At 41.9% G+C, this 17406-nt stretch overlaps 1 protein-coding gene across 12 annotated transcripts in view; it reads left to right on the top strand.

Annotated features, from left to right (window-relative positions):
• The first annotated feature begins 900 nt into the window (after positions 1-900).
• Positions 901-17406, top strand: part of PAN3 (poly(A) specific ribonuclease subunit PAN3) — a 79222-nt gene continuing 62716 nt past the window's right edge. For 5 of the 12 annotated variants that reach the window (XM_066313119.1, XM_066313122.1, XM_066313127.1 and 2 more), the window contains exons 1-2: positions 904-1556; positions 14025-14146. In XM_066313119.1, coding sequence (XP_066169216.1) covers positions 1130-1556; positions 14025-14146 — 549 coding nt within the window. In that variant the 5' untranslated portion in view covers positions 904-1129. Of the gene's footprint in view, positions 1557-14024; positions 14147-14900; positions 15008-17406 lie in introns of those variants that run through there. The other 7 variants (XM_066313123.1, XM_066313124.1, XM_066313126.1 and 4 more) reach the window with 4 other exon arrangements.

Genomic DNA, 17406 nt, shown 5'->3' on the forward strand with positions numbered 1-17406 from the left:
AAGCTCACTCATTATTCTTAAATTTCTTTTCACACAAACTGTCAAAGCATCTTCTAGGCAGGCCCTGATTTTCTTTTCATTTTTAATAAGAGAGAAGGCTATGATAGACAAGAAGTAATCTTAATTCTACAGTAAATGTTTTTCTTACCAAATAAAGTCAAGTGCACTTTATTTAATCAACTACATATTTTTTTTATATTTCTCAACTACATATACACACACTATTTCAGCGATTGCCCCAAGATATGCCAACAACCTGAGTCAAAATCGAAACAATTAAAATCTTGAGTAGCATTGCAAGAGAATCTGATAAAATCCACGCAACAAAGTTCTCCAAGCTCCAAGGGGAAAAGACGTGAAGCATTTTCTTAAAAACTGCGTCTCGTCACCTGGAGGAGAATCCCTCAGGCCGCGTTCTCGTTATGCCAGAGCGCAAGGCACGGACAGAGGCTGCCGCGCGGTTTTTTTCGGTGGGAAAGAGGTACGAGACTTTTGCGGAGGGAAAAGTTGAGATCCTGCTGGGACGGCCGGTGCGTTGACCCCGCGATGCGGGAAAAGGCTCCAGACGCAGTCTGGCGGAGCGCTCGAGAGCCGAGCGGCCCCGGGGCAGGGGCTGGGCCGTGTGCCGGCGCTCACCTGCCGCCCCCCGCCGCGGGCGGTGACCGCCCCCCGGCCCCGGCCCCGGCCCCGGCCCCGGCCCCGGCCCCGGCCCGGCCCCGGCCCCGGCCCCCGGCCCCGGCCCCGGCCCGGCCCGGCCCCGGCCCCGGCGCTCGGCCGCCCGCGGCCCCGCGGCCCCCGCGCTGCCGCCCGCCCCCGCCCGCAGCCCCGGCTGCCCCTGCGCCTCCCCGGCCCGGCCGGCGGCGCTACCCAGCATGCTCCGCGCCGGCGCAGGCGCGGCCGCTCAGGAAGAGGAAAATGGCAATAAACAACCCCGAGCGCCGGGACCGCTGAGGAGGAGGAGGCGCCGCCGCCCCGGGCCGCGCGGCCCCTTTAAGAGGCGCGGAGTCGCCCCCCTCCTCCTCCTCCTGCCCCTTCCGGAGCCGGACCCGGGGTGACGGCGGTCCCCGCGCCCCTTCCCCCTGCCCGCCCCCTTCCCCATGGTACCGACCCCGGCGGCGGGGCGGTTGCCATGAACAGCAGCGGCCTGCCCTGCTCGTCGCCGTCGCCGGTGGTGGGGCCGCCGCCGGGGGCGGGGGTCGGCGTGGCGGGTCCGGCGGCCGGCGGGGCGGGGGCAGGCGGCGGCGGCGCGGCCGTGAAGCTGAAGTTCTGCCGCTACTACGCCAAGGACAAGACCTGCTTCTACGGCGAGGAGTGCCAGTTCCTGCATGAGGAGCCGGGCGCCGCCCCCGCCGGCCCGGGGCCCGCCGCACCCCCCCTCGGCGGGCTCCCGCTCGGCATCCCCCCGCCCGCCGCCGCCGGCGGCCCGGGCTACTCGGCGCACGGGGCCAGCTCGGGCCCGGCGGCAGCGGTGGTGGGGCCTAAGAAAGCCGAGCTGGGGGCGGGAGGCGGCGGCGGCGGCGGCGGCGGCGGGGGGCTGGATGGCCCGCGGCTGGCGAGTGAGTGCGGCGGGGCGGCCGGCGGTGGGCTGGGGGGGCGCTGCCGGGAGGGGGCGGCGGGCGGCGCGTTGTTCCTCATCGCCGACGCGCCGCGGTGCTGCCGGAAACAAATAACAACAGCCATGGTGGTGGCGGGGGACCCCGGCCGCCCGCACGGCTGCGGCCGTCCCGGACGGGGACGGGGCTGGGCCGGCTGCCAAGAGGAGACCCGGCCCGTACCGATGGGAAGGAGCGGGCAGGTGTCTGTGGAAGGGGCTCCTCCTGTGTGGCTTTAAAGGGGCTCCGGGCAGCTGTCCACCGTCCCTGTAGCGCTAGGCTTGGGGCAGGTTCACAGGTACTCCCTGCCCGAATTCAGGCCGGGAGCAAGGAGGCAGCGCTTTCCAGAGCGGTACCCTTGCATGGGCTCTTCTGAACAGCGTATATTGAGTGTTGGCTCTTGGAAGTTTTAAATGCTAAAAAAAATAGTAAATTGCGATTCACCTGATCGTGAGAAATAATTTCTTTACGTTGAGGGTGTCAGAGCATTGGAACTGGCTGCCCAGGGGGATTATGGAGGTCTCCTTGTCTGGAAACATTCAAACCCCACCTGGACGGGTTTCTGTGTAACCTGCTCCAGGTGAGCCTGCCTTGGCAGGGAGGGTTCAACTAGATGATCCTTCCAGCCTTAATGAGTCTTACTATGATTCTGTGGTAGATGTCTACGTATTTACTACTGTGAGCAGAAATGGTTTCAAAATTCTTTTTCTGAGGTTTTTCCAGCCCTCATGCGCAGCCCCTTTTCAAGTGGTGAGAGCTCAGAGAGCTGTATGTCATGCAGAGCTGTGCTGCTGTTGCTGGTCAGTTGTGCATCCTCCTGATGTGCGGGCTGATGGTCAGATGGAGCCTGCAGTAAACTGATTTTAATAACCATTTGTTTTGTAGGTGAAGCAGCATTTGGGCAGATTAGGAAAACGTGCTCCTTCGGAAAAGCCGTGTCTCTTTACATGAGCATATTAAGCTTGGCTGCATTATTGATTTTTTACACAAACTTGGCATTTATTTGCATTAAACGCTTTAGCTACTAAATAGTCACAACCATATTTTTTCTGAAATTAAGATGCAACCATGCTGAACATCCTGTATGTAGGATTTTAGTGCTAGATAAGACTTTCAGGATCCTGCAGTTGTTGTTCTACCAGGTGTGGTTAGCTTGTGCTGCCGAGTATTATCTCTGTAGTTGGTAGCTTCTCAGTGTCTTGCATTAACACAATACTGTTGTGTCTCCCCTTTCAGGAGGAGCAATAAGTCAACCTTTGTTAATTTTTCTTTTGGACAGCGTTTGGTGTGAAACACACTTTTTTCCTCTATGAAAGAAACTGGTTAGGGGATTCAGACTTGGGGAGAGGATGCATAATTTAATTTGCAGCTGAAAGCTCCTGTATGAAGGATGCTTTTCTAAGAAACAGTTAAAAAAATTTTGCCCAAGCCCCAAATCTAAGGCAAAAACTTTCAGAATCTGTGTGTGCTTGGGGGTTGGTACTGCTGGACGGTTAAATTATTTGAAACACTTGCTTCTATTGAATGTACTTGCTGCAGTTTTACCCAGTTGAGGAGTGAGGGCACCGAGAATGGAGAAGCCACTGTGATGCTGTCAGTGGTTGCCTGCTGGGAAGGCTGCATCGCTTGTTGTGGGGGGGAAAAAAGCTTCGACTCGTAGAAGATCTTGAAGGACACTAGCCAGGAAAAAGAGCCCAGAACGAAGGACAGGGAAGTTTAAGTTGGAAAGCCAGGAAATGGGCCTAGTCTCACTTTTAAACTTTTTGCTTTGGGATGCATTTGTGAAAAAATAAGGAAAATAATTCTTCAAAATCTGAAGTTGATATGTATAGGTACTGACAAGCTAATATCTAAGTTCCTACCTTGCTGATGGCCTGTGGTGTTAACAGTATCATTTTCAAGTGGGTGGAATGAAAGTTTTATTTCTGTGGATGTAGGAAGTAAGACACAAAGTCATATTAAAAAAGTTCTGAGGTTAAAATTATGAAATTGGGAATGCCAAAAATCACCTGCCTGTAAGTCACTGACTGCCTAAGTGCAGAAGTATTTGGTAGTCTTAATGTGACTAGCACCTTAATGTGGGTGCCACCTTCTCTTGCTCCATCCTCACTGGACACCAGCCTCATTCAGTGCACAGAGCAGATAATGCTCATTGACTAATTAACTGGGTAGTCCTATTTATTGTTAAAAGTGGGTCAGTGCCTCATTCTAACATGCGTGTTACTCTAATCCTGCTTTGAGTACAGGATTATTAATTTACTTATAGGTTTTCTGTGGTAATCACAAGGGCTCCCCAAATACCAACTTTTTACCACATGGGTGGTAGGAGTGTTGAGTGATGAGGAGATGGTGAACAGTGAAAATGCAAGAAATGTTCCAGTGTGGAAGTATTTCACTATTAGCGTATGAAGAGGAATGAGCAGCTGACATCCTCAGAGCTAACCTGGCGGAGTTTCTCAGGTGATGTGTGTTCAAGTTATTCTGTGCCCATAGATGTTTTGAGTGCTCACTTCTGACAGAATTCCAGAAGTGATCAAATAGTCTTGGAAGAAAACTCTGCTTGAGATTATTAAATACAAAAAAATCCCCCATCTCTGGATCAGACTCCTCTTCCCCTACTTATATATGGCTGAGAGGCTGCTGGGAAATCCTGCTTTATCCTTGCTTCATACTTATGCTTTTGTCCACATACCTACTGCTGTCCAGTGTTAGAGATGAGGTAGTGGGCTTAATGTGGCTTTGGCTTGATGATGTGGATTTTTATGTTCTTAGGGAGCAAGACTGACCATGCCCATGAGCTCCACCCCTCTCAGAAGGTCGTGCTGCTGCCCACTGCCCCCAGACTATTTGACACGGAACATGTGTTCAGAGCACCATTCTGCTTCTTCCAGCAGAGCTGAGTGCTCTGCCTTCTGCATGGTTCACCTTCCAAGAGTAAGGTGGCCTGCTGACTGCCTAAAGAATAGGGAATGTAGTTGATACTGCCTATCAAAATTTTATTTAAAAAACCAATCCTTTTAACATAGAACTTCTGTGACAAAATAAGGGGGAAAGGAAAATAATGCATTTTTTCAAAATTTGGTAGCTGTTTAAGTTTGCACATGGTGCTGTTCTAATACTTGTATGTCCCACATGTCAGAAGGCTATAGAAGGAGTGGAGGTGGGAAAATGACTAGTACTTGTTTAGGGGAAAATACATGATTGATTAGCAGGATTTAAAGGAGTAGCCTATGGAAGGATGGGTAAAGGGCTTGGTAGCATAAAGGTTTTCTCCTCTTGTTTGTGCCCTCAGTTCTCTGTGGCACTTTGAAGCTTCTGTAAGCAGCAGACCAGCAGCCTGCTTGCTGCATGCTGTGGGCTTGTTCCTAGGCTGCCATCCCTTCTCTGCGCTGCCTGAGGGAAGGTGGAGAGGAGAGTAGTGTGGTATTAAAGTGTCGTGCCTGTACCTAAGTTAGACAAGTTGAAGTTGCATGGACAGCTGCCATTGTATTTGTTAGCTTTCAGGTAGTTGCACAGGTGTATATTCTTTTGCATGTAGAACTTGTACTGTCTATTGATAGATACGAGCAGAAGTGTGGCTCCAAACAGTTGCTGATTCTGCTCCACTTTTTGCTGTGAAGTTCATAATACATAGTACTCCCCCTTTCTTCTGGCTTCTGATTCCTGTAAAGCACTGGGGTGCTGTGCCGGGGAGTGCCAGGTGTGCTCTGGGCCCGGTAGCGGCTGTGGAGCTGCCTGTGGGGAGCTCGCCGCAGCAGGAGTGCTGCTGCGTGAGTTTCCAGTGCCAGAGCCTGGCCCACCCTCTCACTGTGACATGTTTGCATCTGGTTATATGCTAGAAAGGCTTTTGCAAAGCCCTCCTAGGAAATCTGTAGTTGGGAAACAGTCCTGTGTTTCTGCAAGGTGGCATTTTTCTATGGCTGCTGAGAATAGCCCATCTGTGAATAGACTTTATTGCCAGGCTGCGAGAAGGTGGAAAGGGACATCAAGACTTGGCATGTGTTAGGTTGGCCTAATAAAATCATTATGTTTGTTTTCACAGTCCTAATAAAAACCTTATTTTTGTTTCCACAGCCAACCACCTGTGTGCTGTCTCTAGTTAGGGCAGTAGTGGCCACTGCTGTAGCAATTCCATATGCAATCACCCTCTGTTTAGTTTAGTGAGCATTACAGCTTAGCTTTTGTGAAATCCCTAAATACGCCAGGCTAGAGTGGAAAGACATAGGCATTTGTGATTTTTTCTGCTTTTTAAAGAAAATTTGTGAATTTTCTGCTTTGATTCTTTGCCAGTATGCTCCTTTTTAAACAAGGTGATAGAGAAAAAATGGAAAGATAGCTATTCATCAAAACTGATACTAAGGTAATCTGTTGGATTACATTTTGTGATGCAATGAAACTGGTCAGGGTTATTCTAAATGTGGATTTTCTTATCTTTGATAGCACTTCAGTATTTACAGGTTAAAGTGTTTAGAAATAGTTATATGAAACTTGAGTACAAGTATATTGCAGTATGTCACATACTCTTCACTTTTCTTGGTTTGCTTCTTCTCCACTTCTGTGGAGAAAATACTTATTATAGTAAAGGTGTATGGTTGAGGATTCTTTTTTCAAACATGTTTGTACGTTCTGTGAGTGATGCTGTATTAGTTGTGTGCCTCAGTTGGATTTTTTCTTTTAGAGGTACCTGCCCTTTAATTTTCATGATGCCTTTTCCAGGAGCTGATAGATCATACAGTTCTAATTTTATTTTGCTCTGGATATTTTTAAGAAATGAGAAAAGAATTCTTAGCATTTAGAGACTGATACAATTGAAAATTGAAGAGTAAAACCAATAATCAGTTAGAGATGCATGAGAGGAAATGAAAATGAATGCATTCACTTAATTACTTTTTGTCTTGTATGTCAGCTCCAGAAATCAGGCCATTAGACGTGGGTTTTCTTTTTGCTTTTATGTGTTTCATGTGGAAATAACAGAATCACAGAATATTCTGAGTTGGAAGGGACCCACGAGGATCGAGTCCAACTGTTAAGCGAATCGCCCATAGAAGGAAAAGGATTTGAGGAGCTAAGGAAAAAGAAAGAAAAGGAAAAGTTTCTCAATCTGCAAAGTTACTTGGGATTTTCAGGACAGCGAAACTTAAAAAATAATTACACTATTAATTTGCTTTGATTTTTTTTTTTTTTTCTGTTTATGTATTTTGTGGGTTTTTCTTATTGCATAGGAAATCATTCAGAGCCCAGATATTTCTCAAGAATTGTGGACATCTGTGGAGTGTTGGTAATTACTTGTTTCTGGTAGAACCCACCCTGTGTTGGGTACTGAAGAATGCTGTAGCAGTATTACTCTTGTCGTTGTTTTCCTGCTTCAAAGGCAAACATGTAAAGGACTGTAAGTCTTTTAGTTATGTTATGTGAGCAAACTCTCTGCTATATCTTAATAATTGGAAGCTTATTTTTCAAGGCTGAGGACATTCCTTATTTAATTTGTATCTAGCAAGTATTAGAAACTTATTTTTTTAGGTATTGCAGTAGGAGTGGGCCTTCAGGAGTGATTTCAATGTCCAGAAAATAGTGACTCTGAGGGTTAGCTCAGAAAGGTTTTTGTGTGTAAGGACCCAGCTAGAAGCAGATTTAGACTGCTGTGGAAAAAGTGGACAAATAGTAACTGAGGGTAGGGTGAGAGACATAAGCATTTCTATAGAACCTCCAAAGCAGAAAAAAATAATCTTGGTTGTGAGGCAGCTGATGAAAAGGGGTCAGTGGAGGGATTTAGACAGTAAGCTGATGTGGCTGATGTTTTTCTGATTTGTTGCTTTCTAGTAAAGATGCTTTATGCCACCAGAAAACCAGTGTGGTGAATCAGTGTGTATGGACATGAGTATTGGATATGAGTTAAAATTGATCATGCTCTCTTGGGTGTGTCTAGGCTTCGTGAGTCTTGCAGTAGTTAAAAGTTCCAATTATGTAGTTGCCTTGTTTGATCCTCAAAGATATTTTGTACTTAGAATTTACTTGCATTTTTTAATTTGCCTTTTAACAGCCTTTTACTCCTGCCTTTTTAAAATTTGAGAGTAGGGATTTAGAAACAAAGCACAGATATGTAAAAGTGAGAGCAGAGACCACAACAGTACAAGTTGTTGTCAAGTTGGTCATACAGTGTGTGATTCCTGTAGTTTATGGATAGTGTCTCTCAACTTCCGTTGGTCTGCTGGTGAGGCGAATGGCAGGAGGACTTTTCCTTTCTTTTATTCATTCTTCCCAGCTGCTGTGGAAAATATCCTTATGTTCTCTTCAGGTTATCTGCACATTCTTCATGCAGTTATTTTTATAAAAAGTTGAGCTATTGGAGGCTAGTTGGAGGCTATTAAAACAAAAGCTTAAATGTTTGAAAAAATTGATGCAGTTTATTGAATACTTCAGTGCAATATTTTAGGAATTGTAAAAGATCCTAGAGACGGTTAGCTCCGAAAGCTATGGTATTAAGTAATTGTATCACTTTAAATTGCTGTTTCTGATAACAGAGTAGTTCTGATTACTCTTTTGAGAAAGTATCAACTTTAATTTGTATTATCACTGTGCTTTTGGACTTGGTCCATGACAAGGAGTCCAGCTGCTCTAGACTCTGTAACAAGACTTTTGCAGAGCAGAAGGATGGCACCTGTGCATTTTTTTTGTCTTCATCAGATGCTTTTATGATATGTGAGGTATATTAAAAAAAAAAAAAAAAAAAGATAGCCCAGCCATTTAATATTATGGTAAAGATAGCTGTTTTCCTTTGCTTTCCCATGAATATCTCATCACATAGTGGGAGTGTTTGTAAACAAGGCAGCATTTCCCAAACTGTTTTGCTTCCTGTCTGCCTTTCAGCCAGCTTGGTTCATTTGTGCAGTCTGCCCTCCAACTGCACTCTGTCACAGCGTCCTAACCCAGGCATGTGCTTTTATTTTTGCCTCTCGTGCCTGGAAGCATAGTTCATTTTCTTTGTCTGGTGCCTCTATTTCAGAGATTCCTAGTCTGTGTTTCAAAAACATTGCATTAAATGAGAGAGGCATAAAACCAGCAGAGAATCCAATTTCCCTAACAAGTCCCAAGTAGGAGCATTGTAGAGAAAATAGCACTGAGGTGAACAAGCGAGGTTAGCACCACCAGCACAGGATTTCCTGGTGTATGGAAATGTACATGTCAGTACAAAAAGGAAAACAGGTGTAAGCTCCTCTGACACACTGATGCTTCTAGGTGACTAAAAGGACACAAATCTTAAATGACTTACTTAGATAAGCTTTGTATAAATGTTTTATTGTTTTTGTCTCAGTATTAGGATAGCTATCTCTGTAAATTCCTCTGGAGATATGGCACTGTAGTTTTTACTGCTTTATATCTAGCTGAGATAACACCTTGTTCTTAGGATGCACATGTATGCAGTGAACCTGTGATTCAATTTACAAGCATGTGAAAAGTACACTGTTGCAGTGCTGAGAGTTTAAATCAAGATTGTATATAAACCTTTTACCCAGCCTAAAAATAATTATACATTTAGGAAAAAAGTACTAATAGCAAAATGGATTATTTCAGTCCATATTTATTACCTTGCCAAGTGTCTTTAAAATACTGTTTTTAAATTTGTCAGCTAAATCTGTTGTGGCCTTGTTTTAGCACATTCACTTTGGAAGTAATATATCATATTATTGGAAAGGATTCTTTTTTTGTATTAAGAGCAGTGTCTGAGATCATCAGTGCTGATACTGGATTCGTAAAAGTAGTAGTCTAGGATAATACAGTATTTATTTACTGGTTAGTGAAATCATAGAACGAAAATATCAGAAAGTCTTTTGAGATAGTATTAATGTTCTGATAGTATTGGTGTTAGACAAGACAAGCATTAAACTAGAATTCACTGAAGCCAACCCCTTCAGTTGAAGCACATGTACTGAGTTCATGGCAGTACTTAAGCTGTGATGAGATACTTTGTTTCTGAAAAATGTCATTTTCATGAGTAAGGCAAAAGTAACTATCTTTTCTTTTTTTTCTTTTCTCTTTGGTGTCTGCATCTGGCGGGAAGCCTACTTTCTGCTAAAATTCTGTGGGAGAGGAATTATATAAGAAGATATTTATTTTTAATTGCAGTTGTCACATTAAGCTGCAGTGTTACTCACCAAGCAAGAAATGTATTAGATAATATGTGTATAAAAAGTAGAAAACTTTGTCTTAATTTCTCAAGACGTTCTGTTAAATTTCTTTACGGAATTGCCAGGATGTACCTTCTGCCTTGAATATTGGTGGAATTTAGAAATTCCATCTATTTTCACACAGGTGCTTACATAATGTGTTAGCATTTTTTTCCACTCTGGATTCTTTGTTGTTCACTCTCACATCCGTCTTTACTCAGACCTGCCTGGTCATCCTTTCTGCTTTTACAAGGAAGTTGTTTCTTCTCTCCAAGTAGGATCTGTTGAAAATATGTCCAGCTTCAATGCATGAATAGTGCTGCTGCACAACAGAAAGGCTTCTTCCTTTAACAAAAAATAGTTAATTCAGGATTTTCCTGAAATTGCCTAAACTTACCTAAAGTTGTAATCAATGTCTTAAAAGGGAAAAGACAGACATCAGGAGAACTTCATTGGCATTTTAATAGGATGGTGTATGAAATGTTTTAAAGTGTTAGCTTGCAATTGTTCTATAGGAAAGATTTGGATGAATAAATCAAATCCAGGGACTGATGTGAATTAATAAACACATAAGAATAAAAACTCTATGAGGATGAAGGTATTCTTTTCCAGCTTAAAGGCTTCCACTTTTTTTAATACCACACTTCTTGTATGGTAAAGTGTGCCCACTTCTGCTGGCCTTTTATGGGTTGCTTATGATAAGTAATTTTTCTAAACTACTGTTGTCTTCAAGAGGCAAGTGAGAATTTCTGATTTGCTACATGTTTGGCAGAAAGAGGAGAAAGTTGTCTACTTCTCATAGAGAAGGCCGGGTGGCAAATACAGTAAAAATGCTTTGGCTGTTTAGATATTTGCTGGGCTATCAGCAGTGTGAAAGCTGAATGTCCCTTTGAACACAAGTGGAGTTTGTATTGAACGCTTCTTTTTTTCACTCTGTAAGTAATGCAAGAATTACTTTTTTCATTTTTTCTGCAGGCTTAATTTTCTGGCTAATTACTACAGGAAAGTCAGTTTAAAGAAGCTAATAATGAATTTTCTTTTGAAGGCAATAGTTACACTTGCACTTTTAGAGCATTCTGTTCTAAACCTGAGCTATGGCCAAGAAAACTGTCCTCTGCTCCAATGAGTGTACTGTTGATGGTTTTCTTTTGATTGTTTTTGTGGAATATGCTTTCTTGTGCTCTTGGTCCCTCTGCTAGCAGTATGTTTCTAGACTGTTTGGAAGAGGACAATAAAAATCCTTGGCTTTGAAAGCCATTTTGAAATTGCTGTGGACCAGTGGAACTGAGCGCTGTGGAGGTGGGTCAGCAGTGGGGTACAATAATTGTTGGAGTGGCACAAGGAGGCTGATTGGTGTGGCCAAACCATAGCACTTCAGTACAGAGATGGTCTTCCTGCAGCTAGGTAAAAGAAAATGTTGAGTAGCTTCTGCTGTTTGAAGTGCCCAGTTAGATATCACTGTGCCAATAGCCTGAATTGTAGCTTTGAGCAGCCTGAAGTGTCTTGGATAGGCTTGCATAGCAAATAACAGCAGTAGAAAGGCTGCAGTGTCAAAGATCCCAGCAGCATCCTCAGCCCTGCTCAGCTCTGGGGCTGCTGCCCAAAGCCTGCTCCTGCCTGCAGCTTGACCTGCCTGGCATCGAGGGTGTTCCAGCCAGAGCAGGAGCAAAGCACCTGGTGCTTTGTCTGTGCCCTGGCAAGGTTACTGTCACAGGTTCAAGTGCTTTGTGTCAATATTGGGTGACTGACAGGCTGTACCACCTGTCTGGAGTTACTGCAGGCTAGGTCTGGGGTTTCTCAGTATGGAAAAACTTGTAAGTTTTCATTTGCTCCTTCCCAGTTTGAAGGATTTTGGGCATTAACTGTATTTGTTCAAGGGAGAAGTGGAGGTAACTGGATTCTCATGATGACTCCAGCATAGTGAGGAGCAGTGGGAGAAGCAGGCAGAGTAGTCTTTTTCTTAATTCTTCAACAGAGCCTGAAGGATTTGGAAAGCTGATAGTGTCATCTGAGGGAGTATCTTGCTAGTTTGTTAAAAATTGGATAGACACTATTTTCTGCCAAGAGCATAAGATGAAGTAGCAGATATTTTGCTGAAAATTTTATAGTGTACCTTGAAATGACAGTTGTTCCTGGAAATAAATCAGTTTTTCCTGGTCAGTCAAGGTGTAGCATGAGAACTGCAGGAGTCTGATAATGGCTGAGTTATAGGCAGAGAACGCTATATTGGAAATGTATTTTTAGAATAAATAAAAACCACAATTAAAACCTTGAATAATTTATGGGCAGAGTGAACTGAAACTGTTTACAATTAGACACAGATTTGTTGTCTTTTTTGTTTTCTTGTATGAGAAATGAGTCCTAGTATTTTTCATGATGCCAGAAAAGCCTGTGTAAGATGCTAATCTTCACAGTGTAAGTTAGAGACTAACTGTGGCGGGAAGGATGAGACAGTAATTGGCATTACTGCAGATATTACTGTTTTCCATAGTACAGGAGTTGAACTATAAAATACTTTTCCTAGACTTCTGAATGTGACTTTCCCAAATGAAGGCATTTAAAAGACAAATCCACAAAGTTTTGTCTTTTTAGGGCTGCTGCAAGAGGACTTCTGAAGTTTCTATGTGACTACTTACTTAAAATTATGGAGTAGCTAGAGCATGGATAGTGTAAGGAGTTTTATTTTCCTGTTCTCTTAGCTAACTTTTAAAGTTTTTGTAAAGAGAAGTAGCAATTCATTAATGTTTAGCATCTTTGAAGTTTCTTTGGTGTTTTCTTCAAACCTACAGAATATACAAATAATATTCTAGATTTGGCAGCAAAAGTTCAAGAATCTTTTTCCATTGCAAAACTGATGTTTATTGCCAGTGAGAGATTCCATTTATTTGGTGTCTCACATACAGTTCTCCATTTGGACTGGTGTTGGTGTTACCCCCAGTGGGCTGATTCATGCAGCTCCAGTCTCAGGGGAGTGCAGCTGAGCAGTGTTTCCTTCTGTCTGTGGTGTGCATGCTACTCGTCATCCTCCTCTTCCAGCCTTTCCTGTGGTTACATATGACTGCACTTCTTTTGCCGTTTCCTGTGCCTAACACAAGGAAATGGCTCACCAGGTTATGCGGTCTGTTTTGGAAGGAAAATTCTTGTTCTGATGGAAATTGAGGGTTTATAATATGCATTCCTTTATCTGTGCCACTAAGTTGCATTTTATTTCCTTTGAGGATTAGGATCAGGAAGTTGTTTCCGGGTGTCACCACCTGGCTGCGAGTCCTCCCAGAAGTTCAAGTTGGATAGTTTGGTACAGGATGTTCCTCTGAGTTGGATGTGTGCCTTCCTACCTTGAAGCTACCCATTACTCATGCCTGTTGGCTTGCAGTGGCCTGGCCATACTGATTAGTGTTTTTATAATTTACTGTGGGTGCTTTTACAGAAGGTTCATTTGAACTGCAGCTTGCATACCATTGTAAATGCTTTTGTTTTTCCTGTCAAAGTAATACCTGCTTGAGAGTTTTGTGTTAATTATGACAGCTTCTTGTTGTTCTTTGTGGTTTTCTTGTATTGAATTAGTTTATTTGTGGCTAAAGTCTCGTATGTTGAAGCCCTTGTTTCTAGGTGGGATGAATTTCTTCTTGCATCCTTCACACTTGCTTTCAATCTAAAAGACTTTTTTGGTGACATTTCAGGAAATTGTTACCACTTTACAAAGAAAGAGATGATGAAAATTGTCTTTAGCTCTTAAGGAAGCATTTAAAGTGTTTGTGCCTTTTGTGAAAGGGTTTGAGATATTTTTAAGTGTTTATTTTCTACATGTTACCCTTTAAAAGAGCCAGTGCATCCAGTTCAACACTCTACTTAACACATACATTTCCAAGAAGGCCATGCAAGAATATGGGTCTTTATAAAATAACCTTTCAGGTTTTTTAATTGATTTATTTTCTTTGTGATCATTATAGTCTTTGTTATTCTTACTTCTAAAGTTTGCACTCCTCATTGCTTCTTTCTGCATTTGTGCTGTAACTTCATACTACAAATGCTCTCATTTAGTAACTTCTTTGATTAACTTCCTTTTTTTATGGTATGCACTATTATGTTTTTGGTTGTTTTGCTGAGAAGACAGTAGTATCATATTTTATCCCCTGCCAAAAAAAAAAAAACAAAAAAACAAAAAAAAACCCCAAACCCAAACAAACATAAAATAGATCCTAGTGAATAAACCCATGGTTAAGGAAACTTTTTCTGAAGTGTTTTTGTTTTTCTCTTTTCCTTTTAGTTCCCGGAATGGATGGTGGTGGGTTAGCTGATGCTAATCTATCGGATTCATACTTTAGCACCAGCTTTATTGGTGTTAATGGATTTGGAAGTCCTGCTGAAACGAAGTATCCCATGATTCAGGTAATTGCAGTGATTTGTATAATGTTTCATTAGTTCCGGCTGGTGTTACACCAAAGAGGGAAAACTGCTAAAGAGGCAGGACAAAAATGTGTTACAGTGTATGATATACAGAGTATATACTCACTTTAATCTTGCAAATGGAAATGAAACAGTATCATTGCTTTAAAATTAATCTGTTATTTGCCCTTACCTGAGCTCTTGTGTGTACCTTAGCTTTGCTGCATACATAGACTGTGTTAGGTTTCTTTTTTGATTGTGACTTTCTAGATTTCTTTTTGTGCTCATAGCTTTTGATTGCCTTTTGCTAAATATAGAAAAATCAAATTTTGTAACTTTTCAAAGATCAAAAGTTGCTGAAGGAAAATATGAACTGTCCAACCTGGAATTACTAGGCAAAAAATTCAGAATTTGTCAACTCAGACTCTGGTGGTGGTATGTTGAATTGGTATTTAAATCTTCTGAAATGTTTCCTTGTATTTATAGTGTTCTGTAGAGGTTAGCATAGGAACTCCCATAAGGTGGAATTTATTGTGTAGGTAGTATTATGCAAAATTTGCAACAGAAGTCTGTTGTATTTAAAACCTAAAAAAGTATCTACTGAATTAACACATGAAGTACTATAAGAACTCCCTCAAAGTGTTATATATTTAAAAAAACACAGTCTGTCCCTGAAAGAAGATGGTCTGTCCTGTACTAAACAAAGCAACTTATGGTAAATGAGAGAGAGAGAGCACAAATCATACAGTTCACACTGAGTCCTGACAACAACTCTCTTCTTTTATATCGAGGAAATTCTCCTTGTGAGGTTACTTTGATCTCAGTTGTGGCTGTATTATGGATTGAAAAATAACTCAGCAAAAGGTGGGAATTAATTAGGTGTGTTCCTTTTATTTCTTTTGTTTGGTTGTTTGGGTTTTTTTTTGCTGCATGTTTTCAAGAAGGCTGGATTTTTTTTTTTTATTGGACAGAATTGCAGAAGTATGGAAATGTTTTCTTGATAGTTGTGCATGATTTAAAAAGAAAAAAAATTTAACCTCTGATCCCAAAGTGTACTGTTGAAGCTGGCAGTTAAAGATTTTTGTATAACTGAGGTCCTATCATTTTAACACAGAGTCATTATAGTTTTGTATCCTTAAACTGTATTCTATAGAAACACCAGTCTTTCTAAACACCAATTTTTAATTATAGCTATTTCTTCGACAAAGACAGATAATAAGGCATGCATCTAACATGAATGCTCATAGGATTTTTAAATACTTTACTAATGCCTGAGATTACAGTCAAGGCATTATTATTTCTCTTTGAGAAGAAATAAATGTGCCTCTTGCCCATTGATAAGGAAAAGGATAAGGAAAATTACTTCAGAAGAATGGTTTTATTAGTGTTGAGAATGTGCTTACAAGCATCAAACTACAGTTTGAAATGCATTCCTGTATTGATTTTTTTTCCTTTGAATCCTGTAATTTAAGTTCTTGTTTATGTAGGTAAAGCTGGTAATGCTGTCTGTTTGGATTGTGTGTTAACTTCTAGGTTAAGTCCATACTGACGAAGTTTAGCCACTTGAAATGAGATTTTCTGTGTCATTCAGCCCTTTGGAGAACAAGGCAAGGGAGAAATGTTAATGAGTTCGACTTTAAATAATACTAGTCCTTTATGGTTTGAAATGGAGACTTTGAATCTGATAGATTGGTTATTGTGTCAAGGATATACCTCTTCCTTGCTTTCTCTGAAAATTTGCACAGGTTTTGTCACTTGGTTAAACCTTTGCAGAACTGGTTTATATGGACCCGCTGGAGACTTCCTAGATGTTAAATAATTTCCCAAAGATGTAATCTGCACTGGCATGTTCTGTCTTGGGTACATTTTTGCAATTGCAGCTCTGGCCTAATCTAGGCCTTGGCTGAACTCAGAGCAGGGATGCTGATGAGCTTCATTTCCCTCTTTCCAGACTGAAGCAGCATGGAATTGGATCTATATTTAATGAAAGAGAGCTGTATCTGTGTTAATTGGAGCAGAGGGGTTGGTAAGGGAAAAGAAACTTATGCTGTGGGCTTAGAGAAGCTGAGCTGAAGATAAGTAAAGAAGAAACCAGGAAAGATTGAGCAAAGGGACTGAAGCAGAGAGGAGTCCTTGGTGGGACACTCACAGAATGGGAACTGGAATGGTACAAACACAATACACAGAAACTGAAAGCAAGTTTTCATAATGTAAAGGTGGGACAGAGTAGGGTGGAGAAAACAAATCCATGTTCCTATTTCTCTCCAGGTTCTCAAACTAAAGATAGTAAAAATTCTGCCATCAATGAAGCATCAGATGTCTTCTGTACAGTATTTCATTAACTCTCAGTTTTGCTTTTGCAGAAACATCGGTTCCATCTGAGTTACTTTGTCATCTCTGGTGAATCTGTGTAGTTCACAAATAGATGCATCAGTGATGCACTATGAGACAAGCTTCTCAGCTTGTTTTTTTTTTAAAACTGAGAGGTTTCACAAACATGCACATAAACAACACTGATAGAAAAACGGTAGTAAGATGCAGCAAGATGTTAGGTAATGGTAAGTTTATGTTGCCAGTGCTGCCTTGAGGTTGTATTTAGAATTGTATTTCTCATAATATTGTTGTGTAATTTTTTTTCAGTGGGACTTATTCAGAACACAAGATGTGTGGCACATCCCTGTGTGTTGAACTTCCATTTGATATTTGGCTAAATGTTCATCATACGGTTCTGTGCTTTATTTCTGCATGCTGTTTGCATCCTTGTGTAGAATCTTAATTGGCAGTGCACTTGTGGATGCTGTTATAATTGTTGCATCAAACTCTGTGCAGTGCTTTCTGTGCACGTTATAGATGCACATGATGTTAAAGGATGGCAAGTTAAGCAAACAATGCCACAACAGTGCTGGCAAACAAAATACCTGAGTTTTGAAATTAATCTGTACATATATAAGGCGAAGAATGGAATTGGTGATCACCAGTACAATACTTTGTTCAAGTTGCTTAACTGGCCTCACTTTAGCAAAGATAGTAAAAAAGTCAGTCTCTTTAGGGTATTGCTCGTTTCTGTTATGAAATAATCTTTCTGCTGTCCTTGTTTTAGTCACTACATAACTCTCAACATAGTCATCAGGTATTCAATTGATGAGTTGTCTTGACTATTCCTGCCTAATCTCCAGAATGTGTTTGTCATGTGCAGCACATTAAACAGAGGTTTGTTGAGAAGAGTGTGTGGTTGTATATGTTTGGGTTTTCATAATGCATAT

This window comes from Sylvia atricapilla, chromosome 2 (assembly GCF_009819655.1).
Source record: "Sylvia atricapilla isolate bSylAtr1 chromosome 2, bSylAtr1.pri, whole genome shotgun sequence".
NCBI lineage: Eukaryota > Metazoa > Chordata > Aves > Passeriformes > Sylviidae > Sylvia > Sylvia atricapilla.